Source organism: Belonocnema kinseyi, chromosome 4, assembly GCF_010883055.1.
Source record: "Belonocnema kinseyi isolate 2016_QV_RU_SX_M_011 chromosome 4, B_treatae_v1, whole genome shotgun sequence".
Classification (NCBI taxonomy): Eukaryota; Metazoa; Arthropoda; class Insecta; order Hymenoptera; family Cynipidae; genus Belonocnema; species Belonocnema kinseyi.
Genome location: NC_046660.1, coordinates 10086330 through 10106495, shown reverse-complemented (window position 1 = coordinate 10106495; position 20166 = coordinate 10086330). Strand labels below are relative to the sequence as shown.

General features: G+C 32.3%; 3 protein-coding genes across 4 annotated transcripts in view; all 3 read right to left on the bottom strand.

Moving 5' to 3' along the window:
* LOC117171510 (SET and MYND domain-containing protein 5) overlaps window positions 1-3890 on the bottom strand; it is a 36553-nt gene extending 32663 nt beyond the window's left edge. Inside the window, exon 1 of the mRNA XM_033358881.1 lies at window positions 3766-3890. Coding sequence (XP_033214772.1) covers window positions 3766-3810 — 45 coding nt within the window. The 5' untranslated portion in view covers window positions 3811-3890. The remainder of the gene's footprint in view (window positions 1-3765) is intronic.
* A 3199-nt stretch (window positions 3891-7089) lies between these two features.
* On the bottom strand, window positions 7090-14604 carry LOC117171655 (RE1-silencing transcription factor A-like). 2 transcript variants are annotated; one of them, XM_033359159.1, is made up of 5 exons: window positions 14492-14604; window positions 13308-13427; window positions 8703-8898; window positions 7645-8091; window positions 7090-7555 (listed from the first exon to the last, which is right to left on the bottom strand). In XM_033359159.1, the coding sequence occupies exons 2-5, from the start codon at window positions 13389-13391 to the stop codon at window positions 7281-7283; spliced, it is 1002 nt and encodes a 333-aa protein (XP_033215050.1). In that variant the 5' UTR covers window positions 13392-13427; window positions 14492-14604; the 3' UTR covers window positions 7090-7280. The 2 variants fall into 2 exon arrangements, with proteins under 2 accessions (XP_033215050.1, XP_033215049.1); XM_033359158.1 differs by having other exon boundaries at window positions 8703-9089; window positions 14492-14598.
* A 93-nt stretch (window positions 14605-14697) lies between these two features.
* LOC117170744 (CDGSH iron-sulfur domain-containing protein 2 homolog) overlaps window positions 14698-20166 on the bottom strand; it is a 7671-nt gene continuing 2202 nt past the window's right edge. The window contains exon 3 of the mRNA XM_033357775.1: window positions 14698-14793. Coding sequence (XP_033213666.1) covers window positions 14698-14793 — 96 coding nt within the window. The remainder of the gene's footprint in view (window positions 14794-20166) is intronic.

Genomic DNA, 20166 nt, shown 5'->3' with positions numbered 1-20166 from the left:
CTGGGTACTAATGAAGAAAGAGTAGGGGGAAAGGGAGACTGGTGGGACGAAGAATGCTGGGAGAGTAAAGAGAGAATAAAAGAGTGTGTGAGCAAATGGTGAAAAGGGGAAATGGAGAATGAGGAGTATAACAGGAGGAAAAAAGAACATGAGAAGATGCTCGAAAGAAAAGACAAAGGGGAAAGGAAGAATATAAAGCAGAAGTAGAAAAAAGGATCAAAGAAGGTAGGGTGTGGGATGTAATAAATAGGGATAGAGGGAAAAGGAAGAACGTTAACGAAGAAATAGAAATGGAAGATAGGTTAAAAAGAAACTAGGCGACAGGAGAAGATGGGATGGAGAACGAAGCGATGAAGTATGGAGGAGAAGGGATTAGCGATGGGATGTGAAAGATCTGCAACGACGGGACTTGTGGTACCGCTTGTTAAGAAAGGGGAAGGAAAGAAGGTAGAGGAATACAGAGGGATCACTCTCATGTCAGCAGGATATAAAATATATGCAGAAATCTTAAGAAAAAGGTTGGAGAGTCAGGTAGAACAAAAAGAAAGTATCCCACATAATCAGACGGGATTTAGAAAAGGGATGGCAGGAAATGAAAGACGGGGGTGTAGAGGAAAAGTTGGTGGAGAGGATAAAGGAAATTTTTAATGAAACCAGGATTAGGGTGGAAATAGGAATGAAAAAAGGGCAGGTTTTCTGGACAGGCCGAGGTCTAAGGCAAGAGTGCCCGTCGAGTCCGTTAATATTTAATATCCTACTGGCAGAGTTAGAGGAGAAGCTAAAGGACAAAGGGAAAGGCAGAACGGTTTTGGGTAACAGAAAACTATATTCTCTAGCATACGCGGACGATGTAGTTCTATTAGCAGATGATGAGAAGGGGATGAACCTAATGATGAGAATCTTCGAAGAGTATGTGGGAACAAAAGAGCTGACGGTGAACGTAGATAACACAAAAATGATGTGTTTCAGAAATAGAAAGAGCAAAATAAATTACGTTTGGAAGATGAACGGACAAAAAGTGGAAATTGTGGAGGAGTTCTGTCACCTAGGTTTTTGGTTTGAGGCAGAAGGGGGAAACGAGCTGCAGGTGAGGAAAAGAATTAAATGTGCGAGTAAAGTAATGGGCGAAGTATGGGGTATAGGAAAGAGAAGGCTCAAGAACGATTGTGAATGAGGGTCTGGTGGTTTGATGCGTTGATGTGGGCAGTGTTGTGTTATGGTGTGGAGATCTGGGGATGGAAGGAACATAAGAAAGTAGAGAGCATGCATGAACGATTTCTGAAGTGGGTAATGGGTTGCTCGGGATATATGTTAAAACAAGAAGATATGGTTACTAGACAAATTAAGAGAGCCTGGGGGTTTGAAGAGAAGCTAAAAAGGGGAGAGGGAAGTAGAATTGCACAAACATGTTTCGGCGAAATTCGGGACAATGAAGCGAGAGGTAATGTCGGAAATTCAAAATGGGAGGAAGAAAGGAGAAAAATGAGAAGGGTCTGTAATATTCGAGATGTTTACAAAAGATGGTATATGATGGTCAAAGGGTTGACGGAACCAGAATATCTGCAAAAAATAAAAAAGGAAGAAAAATGGAGTAGGGTTGTACGGTTCAGAACGGGGGAAGGAGTGAGAGCATGCAGATATTGGATGGATGAAGAGGAGAATCTATGCAGAGTATGCGGATACGAAATGGAGTCATGGGCACATGTATTAGAGAGATGTACAGGAGAGGAAGAGGGACAGTTGAGTGTGGATGAGTGTGTAAGATGGATCTTGGATGGTAGTGGACAGGGAGTGATGTGGATTAAGAAATTGGATGAAGTAAGGGAAATCAAGGGAGTAGGGCAGAGCCGAATAGGTAATCCTGAAAAGGGGCAGTAAAAAGCGAAAATTGTTTTCAATATCGTGGAAAATGCATTTTTTTTATGATAAGAGGAAACGGAAGCCCTGGAAGCTCGCTTATTTTAGGAATTAATGTCATTACTGTTACTATTGTTTATCCTACGTAATGCGAAAGAGTAGAATATAAGTAGTAGTTAAGTTAGACTAAGGATGGAATTGTAAATATATGTACAGGGAGCGGCGGCCCTTAAACCCGTAAAAGGGAGAGATTAAATACATAAAACTAAAAAGCTGAATTTCTATCAAAAGAGTTTACTATCAAGCAGGATTTTTTATTATCAACCAAATAGTTGATTTTTCTACCAAAAAGACGCTTTTCAATCAAATACATCAATTATCAACCGAATAGTTGACGTTCCTACTAAGAAAAGATCAATTTTCCACCACTTAGTTCAATTTTGAACAAAAAATACCAGTTTTCAAAAAAAAATAAATTAAATTTTTAGTAAAAAAAAAATGATTTCCTACAAAAAAAAATGTTAATCAAAGTGATGAATTTTTAACTCAAATGATAAATCTTCAACTGGAGCAAATGATCTTAAAACCAAAAAGCTACCTAACAAAAAATATGATTTTTCAATGAAATGGTTGCATTTTTCACTGAAAATGTTCAACTTTGAAACAGTTGAATATTAAGTTGAAAAAAATTAATTTTCACACAAAAAAATAACTTTACAACTAAAGGAGGAATTTTCAACTAAAAAGATGAATTCGTAACCAAACAGTTTACTTTCAAGCACTTTATTTTACTATAATTTTCTATCAACAAAAGTCTTTGACCAAAGTGATGAGTTTTCAAAAAAGAAGATTAATTATCTACCAAAAAAAGGCGATTTTTCAACGAAATAGTTGAATTTTCTACTAAAAATGATCAATTTTGAAACAATTGATTTTTCAGTTGAAAAAAAATCATTTTTGCACACAAAAAAAGTACAACTAAAGTGATGAATTTACAAAAAATTGAATTTTCAAACAAGCAGAACAAATTTTCAACACTGTTCATGAATTTTCAACCAGAATGATCAATTTCCAGCCGAAAATAGAATAATTAAATTATCAGTTAAAAAATTAATTTTAAACAAAAAACAACGTATTTAACACAAAATAGTTAAATACGCTAATTTCCCAAATGGAAGATCAAAAATATTTCCTGACTTGAAAAAAATGCATAAATATTTTTCCAGCTATAGAAAAGTTCCCAGACATTAAGAGGTTTTAAGAAGATTAAAAAATAATTTAGATCCTAAAAAAAATTAAAAATATTTTAAAGTTTTTTAATATTTTGAAAAAATAAGCTTTTTAAACATTTTTAAAGGTTGGAAGAAAATTTTAAAAAATTCTCAAGACAATTGTAAAAAATTAATTTCGAAACAAAAAGTAACAATGGCTTGAAACATTTCAAAAGATTGTTAAAAATTTCGAAAAAAAACTGACAGATTTTAAGACAATTTTAAAAATATTTTTCATAATTTTAGGAAGAATTGAAGTCAGTTTAGAAGATATTTAGAAATTTAAGAAGTTTTGAAGAGATCAAAAATATTTTAAACTTTGTAGTTTTTAAAAAATTTATAAAATATTTTTAAATTTCTCCCAACCTTTTAAAAGTTTAAAATATGGGTTTTGAACTGAGTAAGATTTTTCGTCAAATTTGGTAAAATTCTTTTAAGCTAAACAAATTTTCTAGATCGTTTTTCGAAACATTTAAAATATTCAAAAAATTTTTGAATGTTCTCAAGAAACTTCGGTAAAATGATGTTCTTAAGTTGACGGACTCGCGCACATGATATAGTAATAACTTAAAACTACGTATAAATCGTACAAACATTACAAAACAGTATTATATATTATCTTTGATTAAAAAATCACCTTATCGTCGCCCGTTATTCTCACTTGGATTCCCTTCTTTTCCATGGTAAGTCAATGTTTTATTATTTCTATTATTGTGTATTCTAGGTTGACAACGTTTATTATTAATCGGTCAAAAACATAGCCTACAGACACATGTTTGTAAATGGCCGAAATTGAAAGGAAATCCTTCATGCTCGATGAGAGTGCAGTGCGCAAGCGTTGAACCGGTAGCGTCATTGGCTGTTGATCGCGCGTATTTTTTTAAAATTGTTACATAGAAGAAAAATTAGTTATTTTGACTTCAACCGCCAGCTAACTTCACTTCATTAAGTTCTGAAGGGGCAAACAATGTACCAAATGCATGGGACGAAATTTTACCTGTATTATATCTTCGTAATAAATAATCATTATTGTCATTTTATTATTTCATGTTGTAATTAACAAATAAAAACTAATTTACGAATACCCTTTTTATACAGAAAAATTCAGTTTTACGAAGATATTAACTCAACAGTGTGAAGTTAGCTGACGATAAAGAGAAAAGGATTCTTTTCTAATTACGTTCATATGCATGTCAAAGTTACTAGAAAGGTAGAGCATATTGGAGCATATCCATATTAAATTCCCCACCAATGAAGTTTTTCGATATTCATGGTGCTTGCGTCCTACTTTGGTTGTGGGCAAGTTTAGTTTTTTCAATAATAGTGAGAGATAGACGGCAAAAATTTGGACAAAAAGTGCTCTTCATCTTTTTCACTCTTATGGGAGAAAACCAAACTTGCCCGCAGCCAGAAAGGTATGTAAAAGTGCTACATACACGGAGAGAAGTTTGGTGGAGCCGCTCACCCAACACGTACAATTGTCGCATCAACCACACAGTTCTGTTTAATAGAACGGCCTTACTGATTCGCGAAAACCATTACCCCGAACAAGCCGAACTGTTTGATCAACAGTATAGCTGAGCCGTTCTGCACACGCGGCGCTTGCGGCACAGTTCCGCGCATGCGCAGCTTAAGAAAATATAGCACCCACATTTCGAAACGGCTGATCTGCATAAGTTCGGGGTGATCAGTGCCCTGAATCTGGAACAGCCACCACACCCAACTCAAGTTCACTGACTCTTACAACTAGCGCGACGGTTTTACCTAAATTTTCTCCGTGTACCTTTCCGGCTGCAGGCGAGTTTAGTTTTTGTCCCATGAGAGTGAGAAAGATGAACAGCACTTTTTGTCCACAGCCGGATTGTTATAAGTAAGCATTATAAGCACCTTCAAGATAAAAAGGTATATGGAACCACACCCTTAGTTGCCATATTATGGCTTTTTTATACCACTGCCTTGCCGGAAGTGACATGCGACCTGCTGGCAGAGAGTCCATAAGAGTGAAAGAGGCGGACCATTCTCTACATCTTTCACTCTTGCAGTCTTTCTGCAGGCCACGTTTGGTTTTTCCGTGGAACTACTGTTTTGACGCTTCATTCTTTTTGGGTGAAATTAATTTTTTTCACCTGAAAATTTTTCTGGTTGAAGATAAACATTTACTTAAATTTCATATAACTGCTTTTACGGTGAAATCCTTCTATTGTGATGGTTTTCGGACTGGCGGTAGTGGGGATCGCTATCTGAAGGTTTCACTGTAATTTTTTCTACTTAAAATTTATGCTTGTTTAATAATGAACATTTGTTGAAATTTTAGATTTTTGGGTAGAAAATTCAATTCCTTTGTATAGAAAATTCGTCTTTTTGTCTTGAAAATTCAACAGTTTGGCACAACATTCGTTTTTATTTCTTTTTTATTAAAAATAAAATTATTCATTTTTTGAGCGAAAATATTTTTTTAAATTAAAAAATTTAACTATTTGGTTCAAAATGTATTTAGTTTGTTAAGAATTTGTCTTTTAGAGTAGAAAATTAATCTTCTTGCTTAAAATTTCGTCTTTATTTACTCAAAAATCTTTCTTTCTACTAAAATATCGACTATTACATTTTTGTTTTGAATTCATCTGTTTAGGTTGGAAATTTGCTACTACATTGAAACTCTCACAGAAAAAACTAAGAATAAAATTTGTTGCCGGAAATTTTTTAGAGCGATAAAGTTTTGTTTAGCCAACTTCGCGTCTTTCAAAAACCATGTGTTTGTCATGGAAAAATAAAAGATATTTTAACCAATATTTGTGTAAAATTTATCCTATGAAGTTAATTTTTGTTGCAGAGCATCTTTCGTCGGAAATCGATGTAAAGTTTATCTTCTGTTTTTTCTGTGCTTCTATAGCGTCGATTTTGGGGCTGACGGTGGGTGGGAACTAACTCATTATAGCCAGTTCCGGATTTAAACAATCAGGGGCGTGTAAACCGTTTACGGTGGATTTGAATGCATAGTAAACAATATTTTTTCAAACACGGAGACAAGGGTCAACTGAATATTTAAAGGAAATGAGGAAGAAACCTGATTTAAACGCGTTAAATAAATGTTTTACCTGCTTACGTACTTTAAACATTTGCGAGTCGCTGAGCATCTCGTTTAAAATGAGAGCTTTGTCTTGAATAATCGGTCCAGATACTAGGTTGCTCACTTGATTAAGTTATTCGAAGATAGCAATGTCCACAAAAAAAGACTTTTTTCAACAAAACACTGCACGTCATCACTTTAAGTGTTGACCGCGGCCTCAATTCTCAAAAGCGCTGGCGGACCGAAGGAACCGAAAGGAGCCTCTGCAAAGTACCCGTTAAGACCCCATTCGGTTCCTTTTTAAAAAAACTCAAAAAGCAGCAAGATCAACTTTTAAACTGTTGAAATTCTGATTCTACGTTAAATTTTCGATTAGAAACTCACGGATTAATCGCAATACTTTTTTTTCAGCGTTAAAAATTTCAAAAAATGTCATTAACTTCTGCTAAAGGTGACTTCAAGCGCATCCATAATAGCTCAAGTATTATTTTGCGCGCGAAGTTTTAAAATAAAATTCTCTCACTTGCATCGCAGCGTTGTTGTCTGAGGTTTCCACAGGGTGGCGCTAGCATCCAGACAAAATTCTTAAAGTTACCCACTGAACGCTTATTAATTCTAAAAGAAAAAGTATTGCTATTAATCCGTGAGTTTCTAATGCAAATTTTAACGTAGAATCCGAATTTTAACCATTTAAAAGTTGATTTGGCTGTTTTTTTTTAGTTTTTTAAAAAGGAATCGAATGGGGTCTTTACGGGTACTTTGTAGTGGCTCCATTCGGTTCCTTCGGACCGCCAGGAAGGGCTACAGAAATAAATACTTGAATCTATTTCCAATTAGTTGTAATTAGCTCTTTTATTTTGTGCAACTGGATTGGGCAATATTTCATTAATTTGTTAACGCTTCATACTTTAAATAAATACAAATTGCACAATATCACATATAATCAATTTTAATGCGTTTTTAAAAATTAATTGTAATATTGTTAGTCTCTTGGGCATGAGACGTAGAACATTTTATATTTTGTCCTTCTTGACGCTTGTCCTTTTAGCTCTATACAGTTTTCGCTGCTCATACTTTTTCTTGTTTCAGGGAACGAAAAAGGTGGTAGGATTCACATTCGTCTCTTTCAAGCTCTCAAGAGCTGCTAATGTTGGTCGAACTGAAGCCATAAACTTCTTCAACACTTCCAATTGTTCAATAGTTTGGATTTCATCCACAAGTTGAAACAGGTCAAACATTACTTTTTCTTTCTCATCGTTCAACGATTTTACATTTTTCTTTTTCGACAAAACTCCAAGAAGTATGGATTCTTCCTCCGCCTTTAACCCTGAAGAATCATCGATGACCAAAATATTCCCACCTAAATTAAGAAATGAATGAAACAGTGACAGGCGTGGACATTTATGAAATTAAACAGATAAGAGGATATAAAATAAAATATATATTTACTTTTATCTTGATTCTTAGATACACTGTTAATTTCAGTATGGATCGAATTATTACTCTCCTCAGTATCCTCCATTTGTTTTACACATACCTCGACGCTTATCGCGTCGTTTGCATGTCGAACGAATTCACTCTTTAACTTGAAGGATTGCTTAATATTGTGCAAATCTTTTCTTGTTAAAAGATGAGTCCGCTCGAGTTTACTTGCACCTGACGAACGTTTAGCTTCGTTGAGAATTTCCGAAAATGGAACCTTTGCAACTATTTTTTCTGCAAGCCTCTTTTTTTCCGACTCTGAAATCTGCAAATGCCTTAGATCGGCACTGTGCCCTACATGAGTCATGATAAATTTAACTTGATATGTACCGTCTTCCAGTACCATGACAGTCATCTCTGCAGGACACATTCCATTAATTTTCTTGCTCCCTATAGTTTTCAGATGCCTTTTACCTATAACATACAAATAAAAATTGCTATCGTTATTATTTTTTTGTAACAAATGCACAATTTGCTGCACTTGCGCTCTTTAAGCATGATTCCTTTACCTAGTTGCTGCGCGTGCGCAGCTCAAGCCAGAAAACTTTCTCTAGCTGTTGCGCTTCCGTATTTCGATTCAGAATTACTTTCCAGCAATGCCGTAATCATAACCTCATTTCAATTATTCGACATTTGAGAGACTGATTTTGAGTATAGTGATTGGACAAACTCAGAATGATAAGTTATCATGAATGACTGATAAATTAACGAAAATTTCCCAAATTTCTGGATTATTATTGATAGATGAAATAAGCCCAACCGCCTTTAGGAACATTCCATACATTTCCAGAAACTTTTGGATTGCTTCACAAGAGCTATGGATCCTTAAATTTTTTGAAATTTTCGATAATTTACAATTCAAGGAAAATTTATGGATGATTTTTGGTAATTTAACGGTAAATTTTCCCAAAATTACCATAAATTTCCGAAAAATTTGTTTTTATTGTATATCAAATCGAAAATTTCATAATATACTATTGAACGTCGATCTCAATTAGTTTTATGTTCTAATATTCAGTACATACCTTCTCCCTTAGGCGCATAAAAACCAGAGCGATGACATCTATAGATAGTTTTCATCCAATTATTTATTGATTTAGATCCACGGATATTAGTAAATTTCGACTGAGTTTCAGTTTCAATTTTTAATTTCCATTGTAAAAATTCATTGGCATCATTAAATACTAAATCCTCGAAAGTGACGATGACATCGTGTTTTTCCTTTAAATGATAATACAATTCACTTTTACGTGAAAAATTATCTTTACATATACTGCAAATAATTTTTTTGTTGCTTTCAACTCTTCCATGAGTTTTTAAATGACTTTTAAGGTTTCGTAAGTGCGTAAAGCGCTTATTGCATACATCACATGTATTATATGTCTTAGTTTTCAATATGTTATAAATTTCACCTGCAATAATATAAACTCACTAGTAGATTATAAGTTACAAAAGCCAAGCAATGAGATCATCAAATTGATTTGCAATATTGTATTCTAATTAAAATATCAATGATATAAACTATATATATAATTAAAAAAAGGGTAAAACAACCACCGCAGTGTCCCACTGGAAGCAACTGCCATCCAAAAATGACACCAGCTTCCAGCATAACCTCGCTAAATAAAGATGGGTATTTAACTTGTTTCAATTCGGATTCTAAGTTAAAGTTGCCATTAGAATGTCACGGAGTAATAACAATAGTTTTTTTGCAGCGTTAAAAAATTTTTAAATGTCATAACTTCTGTTGAAGGCGACTTCAAGCACATCCATAGTCGCTTCAGCCTATGTTAATGATAGGTATTGTATTTATTTTTCAACGCTGCAAAAAAAACTATTGCAATTATTCCGTGACCTTCTAACGGAAAATTTAACGTAGATTCCGAATTGCAATATATTAAAAATTCATCTTGCTGTTTTTTTTGTTTTTGATGCATGATACGGAAGGGATATTATGCGGTTACTTTAAGCGTACGCTGTAGTTCACTGTATCGCTATAAACGACATTTTACAAAATGCAGCCATAATTTCAACCCATATTCGATTTCGAATAAAGGAAGCATGATTTACGGTAATTTTAAGGGTAATTTATGTTAACTTCCGATAAATTGCCCCAAAATTCAATTTTTAACATTTTTATCAATTTCCCAAAATTTATGAAATTTTTTGGTAATTTGTGGTAATATTACAAGTAATTTAAGATAACTTACCATGAATTGCCCAAAATTCAATTCAAAACAATTTAATAAATTTTCAGAAATTTGTTCGTAATTTATGGTAATTTAACAGGTAAATATGGTACCGTAACATAATTAACCCAAAATTCAATTTTAAACATTTTTATCAATTTCCGGAATTTTTTTTGTAATTTATTGTAATTTTAAAGATAAATCCTGGAAATTTATGCAATTTTTGGTAATTTATGATAATTTACCATAAATTGCCCAACATTCAATTTTAAACATGTTTGTCAATTCCCGAAAATTTATTACATTTTTTGATCATTTATGGTAATATTGCAAGTATATAATGGTAACTTATCCCAAATTGCCAAAAATTCAATTTAAAACGTTTTTATAAATTTCCAGGAATTTTTTTGGTTATTTATGGTAATTTTACAGGTAAAGATGGTAACCTAACATAAATTACCCAAAATTCAATTTTAAGGCCACGTGATGAGTATAACAGCTGATCAAGTCAGCCTTAAGATCAATATTTTTTCACCCATATTGGAAAATAAAAGTTTAAATAATGCGGAAATTTTTTTCGAGAAATGTTAATAAATATTAAAGGATCGTTTGTAGCCTTGCAAAGAGTTGGAGAAAGAAAAGCGTTTATTTATGCAAATAATGATTATCGACGGACACATTTAGGTTTTACAGCAGAAGTTTGACTTTTAACTTTCTCTGACCGTAATCATGCAATCTGTTTTACCTAAACATTAGTTTTTGCATTATTCGTGTATAATTTTCGTGAGCGATTTTTTTTGTTTTGCCACATTTTGATAAAGATAAACCTCATACTTAGTCCATTGACAACATTGCAAATTGCTTGCAGAGTTTTACGACAGCACAGTCGGTATTTCTCCAAAATAGTCATTAACAATTTTTTTTTCACTATTCTAATTATTTAGGAACAGACACGCATTCGTGTATGCTTTCTATTTATCGTGCCAAATTTTTAACACGATATCTCATTCCGTGTGGACGTAAGTTGGGAAAGAAAAATTGAAGACCAGGTTGGGTCACGTGACCCTCTCGTCACATGGCCTTAAACATTTTTATGAATTTACGGAAAATTTTTTAAATTTATTGCAATTTTACAGGTAAATATGGTAACCTACCATAAATTATACAAAATTCAATGTGAAAATTTTTTATAAATTCCTGGAAATATATTAAATTTGTTGGTAATTTATGCTCATATTACAGGTCATTTATGGCAATTTACCATAAACTGCCCAAAATTCAAATTAAAAAGGTTGATAAATTTCCGGTTATTTATGGTAATTTTAGAGGTAAATATGGTGACTTACAATAAATTATCCAAAATTCCATTTTTTAAATTTGTATACATTTCCAGAAATTTGATAGTAATTTATGTTAATGTTAGAGTTAATTTACAACAAATTGCCCAAAATTCAAATGAGGTATGTTGATAAATTTCAAGTTATTTATGGTCATTTTAGAGATGAATATGGTAACTTAACATAAATTGCCCAAAATTCAATTTTAAACATTTTTATCAATTTCCGAAAATTTATGAAATTTTTTAGTAATTTATGGTAATATCACAATTCATTTATGGTACCTCACCATGAATTGTCCAAAATTCAATTTAAAACATTTTTATAAATTGCCAGAAATTTGTTGGTAATTTATGGTCATTTTACAGGTAACCATGGTAAATTAACATAATTAACCCAAAATTCAATTTTAAACATTTTTATAAATTTCCGGAATTTTTTTGGTAGTTTATTGTAATTTTAAAGATAAATATGGTAACCTACCATAAACTACACAAAATTCAGTTCGTAACATTTTTATAAATTCCTGGAAATTTATGCAATTTTATGTCATTTTATAGTCATATTATAGGTAATTTATGGTGATTTATCATAAATTGCCAAAATTCAAATTAAAAATATTGATAAATTTCTGGTTAATTATGGTAATTTTAGAGGTGAATATGGTAACTTACAATAAATTATCCAAAATTCAATATTTAACATTTTTATACATTTCCGGAAATCTATTAAATTTTTTGGTAATTTATGGTAATATTATAGATAATTTATAGAAACTGAAGATAAAAGACCCAAAATTCAATTGATACATTTCTATGAATTTCCGGCAATTTTGACCAATTATATATGGTAACTTTCCATTAATTACCGCGAAATTCTATTATCTGCTACCAAAATTTCCTCACAGTCCTTAGGATAAGCGAGCTGATTATCGTAAAATGCAAGCGCATACACGGAGAAAAATAGATGTTAGCACAGACTATCTAGACATTAATAGGTAATATCTTAGCGATTTAACTATGGGACAGAAATCTAGATACTGAAGTAGAGCATCCGTAGATATTAAAAAGAAGATTTTAACTGACAATATCCAAGATGTTAAAGGGCAGAATCTAAGATATTCAAGAAATATTTTTTAATTGTGAACAAAATAACTTGCAAAGCATGCCATTTTCTGTAAAACGCAAAAGAATGTTAATATCGTAGTCCTCTGTTTTGAAAATCCGAATCCTCAAGCATTCGGCTTTTTGCATAATTATGCGATTTTTGTGTTAAACAGATAACACACTGTTCAAGGCTAATATGAAAGATGCCTGTAGCTGATTCCTCATTTTCTTGAGAAAATTATAACATATCCAAAAACATTTAATGCATTTTCCACCAAAACTTATAGTGCAATAGATATCCGAAAAACCACAATACACACGATGAAAGCTCAAGATACAGACAAAATCTTTTGTCGCCACGCCACACGTCAGCGACCTTGCTCCGATAAAATTTAGCTTTTTTTAATATCTTAGATATTAACTGTTAATATCACATATTTTATACTTTCTATATAAACAGATATTGCCCTTTAATATTTTGTATGTTGATTAGAAGATATTAGATAGTATGCCGTAATATCTATATATTATGGTTAAATATCAAAGTTTTTAATATCTGCTTATCAATATCTATTTTTCTTCGTGTAGATATATAATTTTCATTATTCATCTTTGAAGTCACTTTTTCCTCCCTAGGGAGTCAAAAGCAGATTTTTAGCGTCGCTTCATAAGCGTCGAAAGGGGCTGAAATCATACATGTGTCATAAAAAACATATATTATGGAAAAGCGTAGATATAGGTTTTCATCGCTTTGATGCCTCTTCACAGAGAATTTTTTGACGAATTCGTCAATTTTTATCTACATTATTATTATTATTACACCATTAAGCCATTTCCCTTTCGGGATAGGCGTGACTCACTCGGTAGGGGAAAGGAGTTGTGTGTGGAAGGGATAGAGATTTTTCCAATGCATATTATACGTTTCATTCGTCTGGTCATAACTTGAAGATTATAAATATTTACTAAATTATTAATACTACTGAAAAAATATTACTTACCAGGATGAAATTTTCTGACGTGAGACACCCAACTGCAGTGCCTTGTAAAGGTTTTGTTGCAGGAATTGCACGTATCTGTGACATTTGCAGCCTTCCGAGGTGCTAATTCATCAAGTTGCTCTAAGAACATTAAATAAACATTACAAATTTTTATAACTAGCGTGGTCGATTTGACTCCCGCCAAAATTTAAAATCGCTGCCATTTGCGAACCAAGCAAGAACATGGGTTCTTACCCCCATATAAAAAATTGTACTCTAGGATACAAGCCTCACGCATAGTTTCGAGTCACTTTTATTTTTCAGTCAGCTATAGGGTGCAGTCAAAGTGCAGTTTGGGTCGATTTGACCTCCCCCTACGGTTTACGTATGTATTTCAACAGATGACACTTGAGGTAAATTTACTATTTTTCTTTTTTTTCTGTACCAGCGAGAGTAAGGTGAATGCACTTATTACTCCTTACAAGACAAAGTATAAAAATTCATTATTTATTACATTACAATCAAGTTAGAACGATAATAGGAGCACGTACGATACATGTGCTTTTACCATACGATTTCACTTTATATTATTTGAATAAAAAAATCATGGTCTTCTGTGTACATATTAAGATAAAAAAAATAATGTTTTGTTACTAAATGAATGGTTTTGCATAGAACAATGTGTATATTTCTATCAAAACCTCCTACATTCATACTTAAAATAATGCAAGAGTTCATGTTGAAAATTAAGGGTTTCAATTTCGTTAAAAATTCTTGCAACATTTTTTCTTTGAAAGACACACTCTTCTCCTTTAATTTCGTTTTTGAACCGTTCAATTTCGTTCATTTATCTCTTAATTATGAATTTTTGAAAAAAAAAACTTTTTTTCTATGAGTTTATTTGTTTATTGTTAATTATATCAACCATAATTTAAAAAAACACACATAGCAAAATTGTACCGTTAAGTAGAAGGTTCAAACAAGAACCATGAATTTTTTTAGATTTTTAGGAACACGTTTTTGATTTTTTTTAAAGCACCGGGTCATATCGACCCCTCCCCCCCTCTACGGTTAAGTGCATGAACATTTAACTTTTGACTTGTTTACTCTCAAACACTGGGATACATAACCTGCTTGTATTCGTAAGTTTTTAGATTATACAAATTACTATATAATTATATAAATAAATGAATTACTCTACTCACCAGCGTGTAACCTTTTAACATGCTTTCTTAAATTGTAATATTTGGTAAAATTTATTTTGCAAATAGAACAATGTGAGGCCATACTGATAAACAAATAAACAAACCCCTTTCACTATACTAAACACTCTAAACCTGAAAACTGATCACCCTACCCTGAACGCTGGGCTGGATTCGTTTTCTGAACAGGGTTGGGAACGTAGGTATTATCAGGAATGTGAAGTTACGCGCAACTGGAGGTTTTTGACGTAAAATGCATGAGTGAAGTATTTTACGTAGAAAACAGGTAAAATACCCATGGAAAACTGATACGAAGAAAAAGAAAATTATTTTTTATTACGAATCTCAACCAGATTCAAAATCGGGGAATACTGATGTAATTCTGTATTTTAAAATGAAATTGAAATGCTTCTTTTTTTTAATTTTAAAGCATTAAAATTAGCTTTTCTTATACAAATGATTAATAAAAGTTTATAACTCATTTGTAAAATAAAGTAAAAGAGTCTGTCACTCAGTTTGAAGAGAAAAAAGTTAATATTTTAATTACTGGTTATTTTTTCTTGTGTAGTTCTGTATTTTATAAACATAATATTATTTTCTACTGGGAAAAAATGCAAAGTACGTGTTTTAATCACATTATCTATTCTTTTCGCCAAATAGTAGAGTTTTCAACTAATAACGATTAATTTGTAACCAAAAAATGAAATAGTTCAATTTTCAACTAAAATTATTAGTTTTCAAACAAGAAGATTAAGTTTCTACTAGGAAGGCAAATTTTCAATGGAATACATCAATTCCAAACTAATTATTTAGGTTTGTACCTGACAAAGGTAAATTTTATACTAAAATAAAACGAATTTTCAACCAAATTGGTAGATTTTCAACTACAAAAAAATTAATTTTCAACCAAAAATGGAGAGTGAAATTTTCTGATTAAAAAAATTGAACTTCCAAGAATGTATACGATTTGCAACAAAAGAAGTAAATTTTCAACTAAAAAACAAAAGATTTTCAACAAAAAATGTAATCGTGAAATTTTCTGTAAAAAAAATTAATTACAAAGCAAAAAAGCGAATTTTTCAATAGAACAGTTGAATTTACAGATATAGGTATGAATTTTCAACTAAAATAATTAATCTGTAAACAAAAATATTACTTTTGAACGAAGCAGTATAATTTTGAACCAAAAATACCTCTGGCCTTTTTGAGAAAATTGAATTTCCAAGTTTTCAGAAAAATCAGAAAAAATCTCATAAAATATATTTATATGAACTTTATCTGAAATAGGCAGAATAAGCGTTCCTTATCTGCCCGTGGAGCGGCAGTGAAATAGCACTTTATTGTACCGCGATGAGCGACACGTAAAGTAACAGCTAGGAGGAAGAAGTGAGTGAGAAGTGAAAAAAATGAAAGAAAAGAGTGAGAAGAATCCATTTTAAAACTACTTTTAACTACAAAGTGGATTTTGGGCTAATAACGTCGCCCCCACGCGCGTGCGTACGAGGTACAATCATGCTCTATTTTACAGAAAAAGGGAGCTTATTCTACTCATTTCAGATAAACTATCGTATGTACCACGTCAGTGAAGTTGTTGTATATTTGGATGCAAATTTATCATCCTCGCCTTCGGCTCGGAAGTTTAGTTCTGAATCCTCGTATAAAGTTAAACCTTAATATCTAGGTACATAATCTACAGTTTTTCAAACATTTCACTTATTGCCTGAATTATTTGGTATCCCCTTTACTTGTTTTTATGTTACATGTTCACAAATTAAATAGTAATTAATTTTCAATAACATTATATTCATTATATTAAAAAGTGTAAGTACTCGCTAAACTCTCAAATAGTAAATTTAAACTTGTTCTATTAACATTTTTTTCACGAAAATATTTTTATAATTGGTTAATATAAATATTATTTATTATATTTTTCAGAAATAAAAACGATTATATCTAACTTTTTATTCAAATTCAAATCTTATATTCCACTTTACCAAGTTTATTGGATGGCGTTTTAATTAATATTTTCCTTATATCACTGCTATGAATCGCTTGAAAAACTGGTTTGTAATATAAAATGAGTAACATTATTTTAATTTCAATTTTTTTCACGAAAATAACATTTCTTTTACTAAAAAATTTCTTTAGATTATCTGGTCTCATTGCTTTCAATGCAAAAACAGGTAGTGATGGGGCAATTAGCGCCGAGTTGGAGAAATTAGGAAACAATCAACTTAGGACCCCAAGGGTTCGCCATCTTGTTTTTAGATGCACAGCAGAGGGCTGAACTAGGGCACTATAAAGATGAGTATGTGCACCCGCCATTTTCGGTCCATGGAGTAGAGCGAGTATTTATAAAACGTGTGCATTAAAAGCGAGAATTGAAGCTCGACAGTGATCAAATGAGCTTTTTATATTAATAAATAATAGTTTGAATTTCTTTATAGACGTGCTAGGAAATGTGTGAATAAATATTTTTCTTTCGGAGTGTTCTGAAATGGGATGTAGAAGCTATAATTGTGAAGACCACATACAGCCTACACAGGTGCTTATTAAACCTAAGTAAATAACTTATTTATTTAAATTAACATAGAAAAAGTATATTAGACTCAGTAAAACTAATGTGAAGAAGTTATTTGACGTATTTACGTTGCAATTGCAAATTTATGTGATGGTAAAGATAACCTCATTTTAGACTATATAACATGTGCATTGTATGATTTAGACAGAATGAGTGTACTACTTTGTAAATCATTTGTAATACATTAGTTTTACTAGGACTAATATACTTTTTCTATGCCAACTTTAATAAATAAGTTATTTACTCACGTTCAATAAGCACCTGTGCAGGCTGTATGTGGCCTTCATAATGGCAGCTTCCAAACCCCATTTCAGAACACCCCAAAAGAAAAATATTTATTCACACGTTTCCTAGCACGTCTATAAACAAATTCAAGCTATTATTCATTAATATAAAAAGCTAATTTTATCACAGTCGAGCTTCAATTCTAGCGTTTAATGCACACGTTTGATACATACTCCCTGTACTCCATGGACCGAAAATGGCGGGTGCACATACCCGTCTATTTAAGTGCTCTAGTAAAGCCTTACAGATTTTAATGTTGCCGATCGAGCGTGACGTAATATTAGAATACTCAATGGGTATTTTTTTATGTTTAAATATTCTATAACAAAAATATGAAATATACGTTTTGAATAACCGAATTTGTTCTGTTCTAATCGCAGAAAATGTAAAAGACAAAATAGAAATAGCTCGAATTCGATGTATTTTTGTGTGAAAGCTGTCAAAAAAGTTGAACATAGCTGTCAATTTCCTCGTATTGAGAATAAAAATGCTCAAAAATTAAAGGATCAAGGCATCAATAAACAATGAAGACGAGAGACGCTTTCGTATTCATATATTATTTAATTAATTATTCTAAATTTTCAATTAATTATAAATCAAAAACCTTACAGTTTCCGCCAGGGTAAAATTAAAGAATTTTGGTGAAATTAAAAATCTCGATGCAATTTTCAATCATAGGAAAGTGATTTTACCGACGTATGGTATTTTTACACGCGAGAGGATGTAACTTCACATACTTCTGTAAAATCTACGGGAGGCGGTGTGTAGAGGGGAAGTGACTTTTTTCGCCAAACGCGCCGTCTATATTTATGGCGGGCAACTAAGCCCACACCGCATCTACGTGTGACGGTTTGCGTATTGCCGTCGATTAAACTCGTTGATTTTATAATCTTAGTCGATAAAGAAGAAACTTTCTTTATCGTGAGATACGAGTTAATTTAAATTCGTATAAAAAATTAATAATTGTTTTATGAAATTGCTTATCAAGTTTATTTAGAATGTTAGTATAAACTCTTCAACATTCTCTCTCTCTTCTTCTTTAATTTTAGGATAAAATAATTTGCTTCATATACCTAATAAGATAAAATAGTATACATGAAAATGTAGCCTTATTAAAAGTCACGTACGCCGGGCCTACGTAGTTAGCTTGATACGTTACGGCATTCGTTAGCGAGCTCCTATTGGTCAGGCTCAACGTCAAGGGGTTGCACTTGACTCCCCTACTCTAAAGCTACCCTTGCACGTAATCCAAAAATGCAAGGTTATAAATATATGTGACTCGGGGAGGAACGTCAGATATCTTTGAATCGTTGATATTCATTGAACCCGCGTCACTCGATATCTTAAATATTATAATTTAGAAAGTAGATTCTAAAATGTATAAGTTCCGCGTAACTTAGTGTAGTCGTCAAATCTAGTTTATATCTAACATTAAGTGAAGTTAGATATAGAGTTTAGTAGTTAATAATAATAATTAAAAAGTTTATATTAACTGTTGTGTGTGTGTCCCATGGATTAATGTGTAAAGTTTAATGAATAAAGTTATTCATTTAAAATGGCCTATTTAACTGGTGAGATTCTTCATTTCATCGCCTTTGATTAATATAAAGATTCAAATATCCGCGGTAGTTGATTTTCAAATCAACGCCAGTCAGCAGCGAACCTTAAGTCTAGAAAAGGAATCCACCAATCAAAGAATAATTCTTTATATTATTCGGTGGATCCGAAAGGTAGGACGTAATACTACGTTTATAATATCTGCTGCAAACAACTTTCAACTATAGGAACTATAGGACTATATAAATTTTCAACCAAAATATCTTATCCAGAAATATATTTTGTTTTAATTATTGTTATTTTAAATTTAAACAATAATGTTCACACACTTCAAACATTAGAAAAGTTGTTTCTTTGGTATAAATACTTGATTATTTCAATTAAAAAAAAAATATTTGTCAAAGAAAAATGTTTTCAGCACTCGTTTATCTCGAAATGTCTTCCTATAATACTTTTTTTTGAAATTAAAAATATGATTTTTCCAGAAATTTTTTTTATGATTAAAAAAAAAGACTATGTACCAAAAACCTGGATCAAGCTTCAGATCTGAAAAAATTCAGTGATACATACATGTCAAACTTTTCTAACCTCAACAAATCTTTCTACTGGTTTACCGTCATATTTTACGAAGAGCGAGAAAACAAGAATTTGTCTGCGTAGTACGATGAGGGCAGCACCTCGATAGGGCAGAAAATGTGATGTCCTATATATATAATTCCCCACTTCGACGTCCCGTACCGCATCTACGTTTATAATATCTTTGTCACATGGACATAGGAAACACGGGACTAGGCATGCCATTGCGGGGTTGATGCAATGAGGGAGAGGTCCGCCAATTTTTGATGTCCCGCGACAAACATGGCAGCGCCCACATGTTTATATTTTCATATACAGTGTGTCGGCAAAAATGCTCGTGCGCATAATCAAGTATCACATCGTAAGATGACGGCTCTCCTCATTCATGGATTTCTCCCCCCTCCCGTGGATTCATCACCGCTCACCAAGTTAGGTCCCGCCCAAGTAAATAGCGTTCGCCATCTTTGATATGTATTATACATAGTTTTCTACAATTTTCTACGCATAATACGTCGTTTATGTATTATACATAGAACACGTATAATACGCTCGTTAGGAGGCGCCACCAAACTTACATTGTGATGATCGCGTATCCCGCGCTCATCTAGTTATGGGATCATGTAGAACTCAACCCTTTTTGCATGGTAAAGAAGAACACCGCTTCACCATAAAGGCCTAA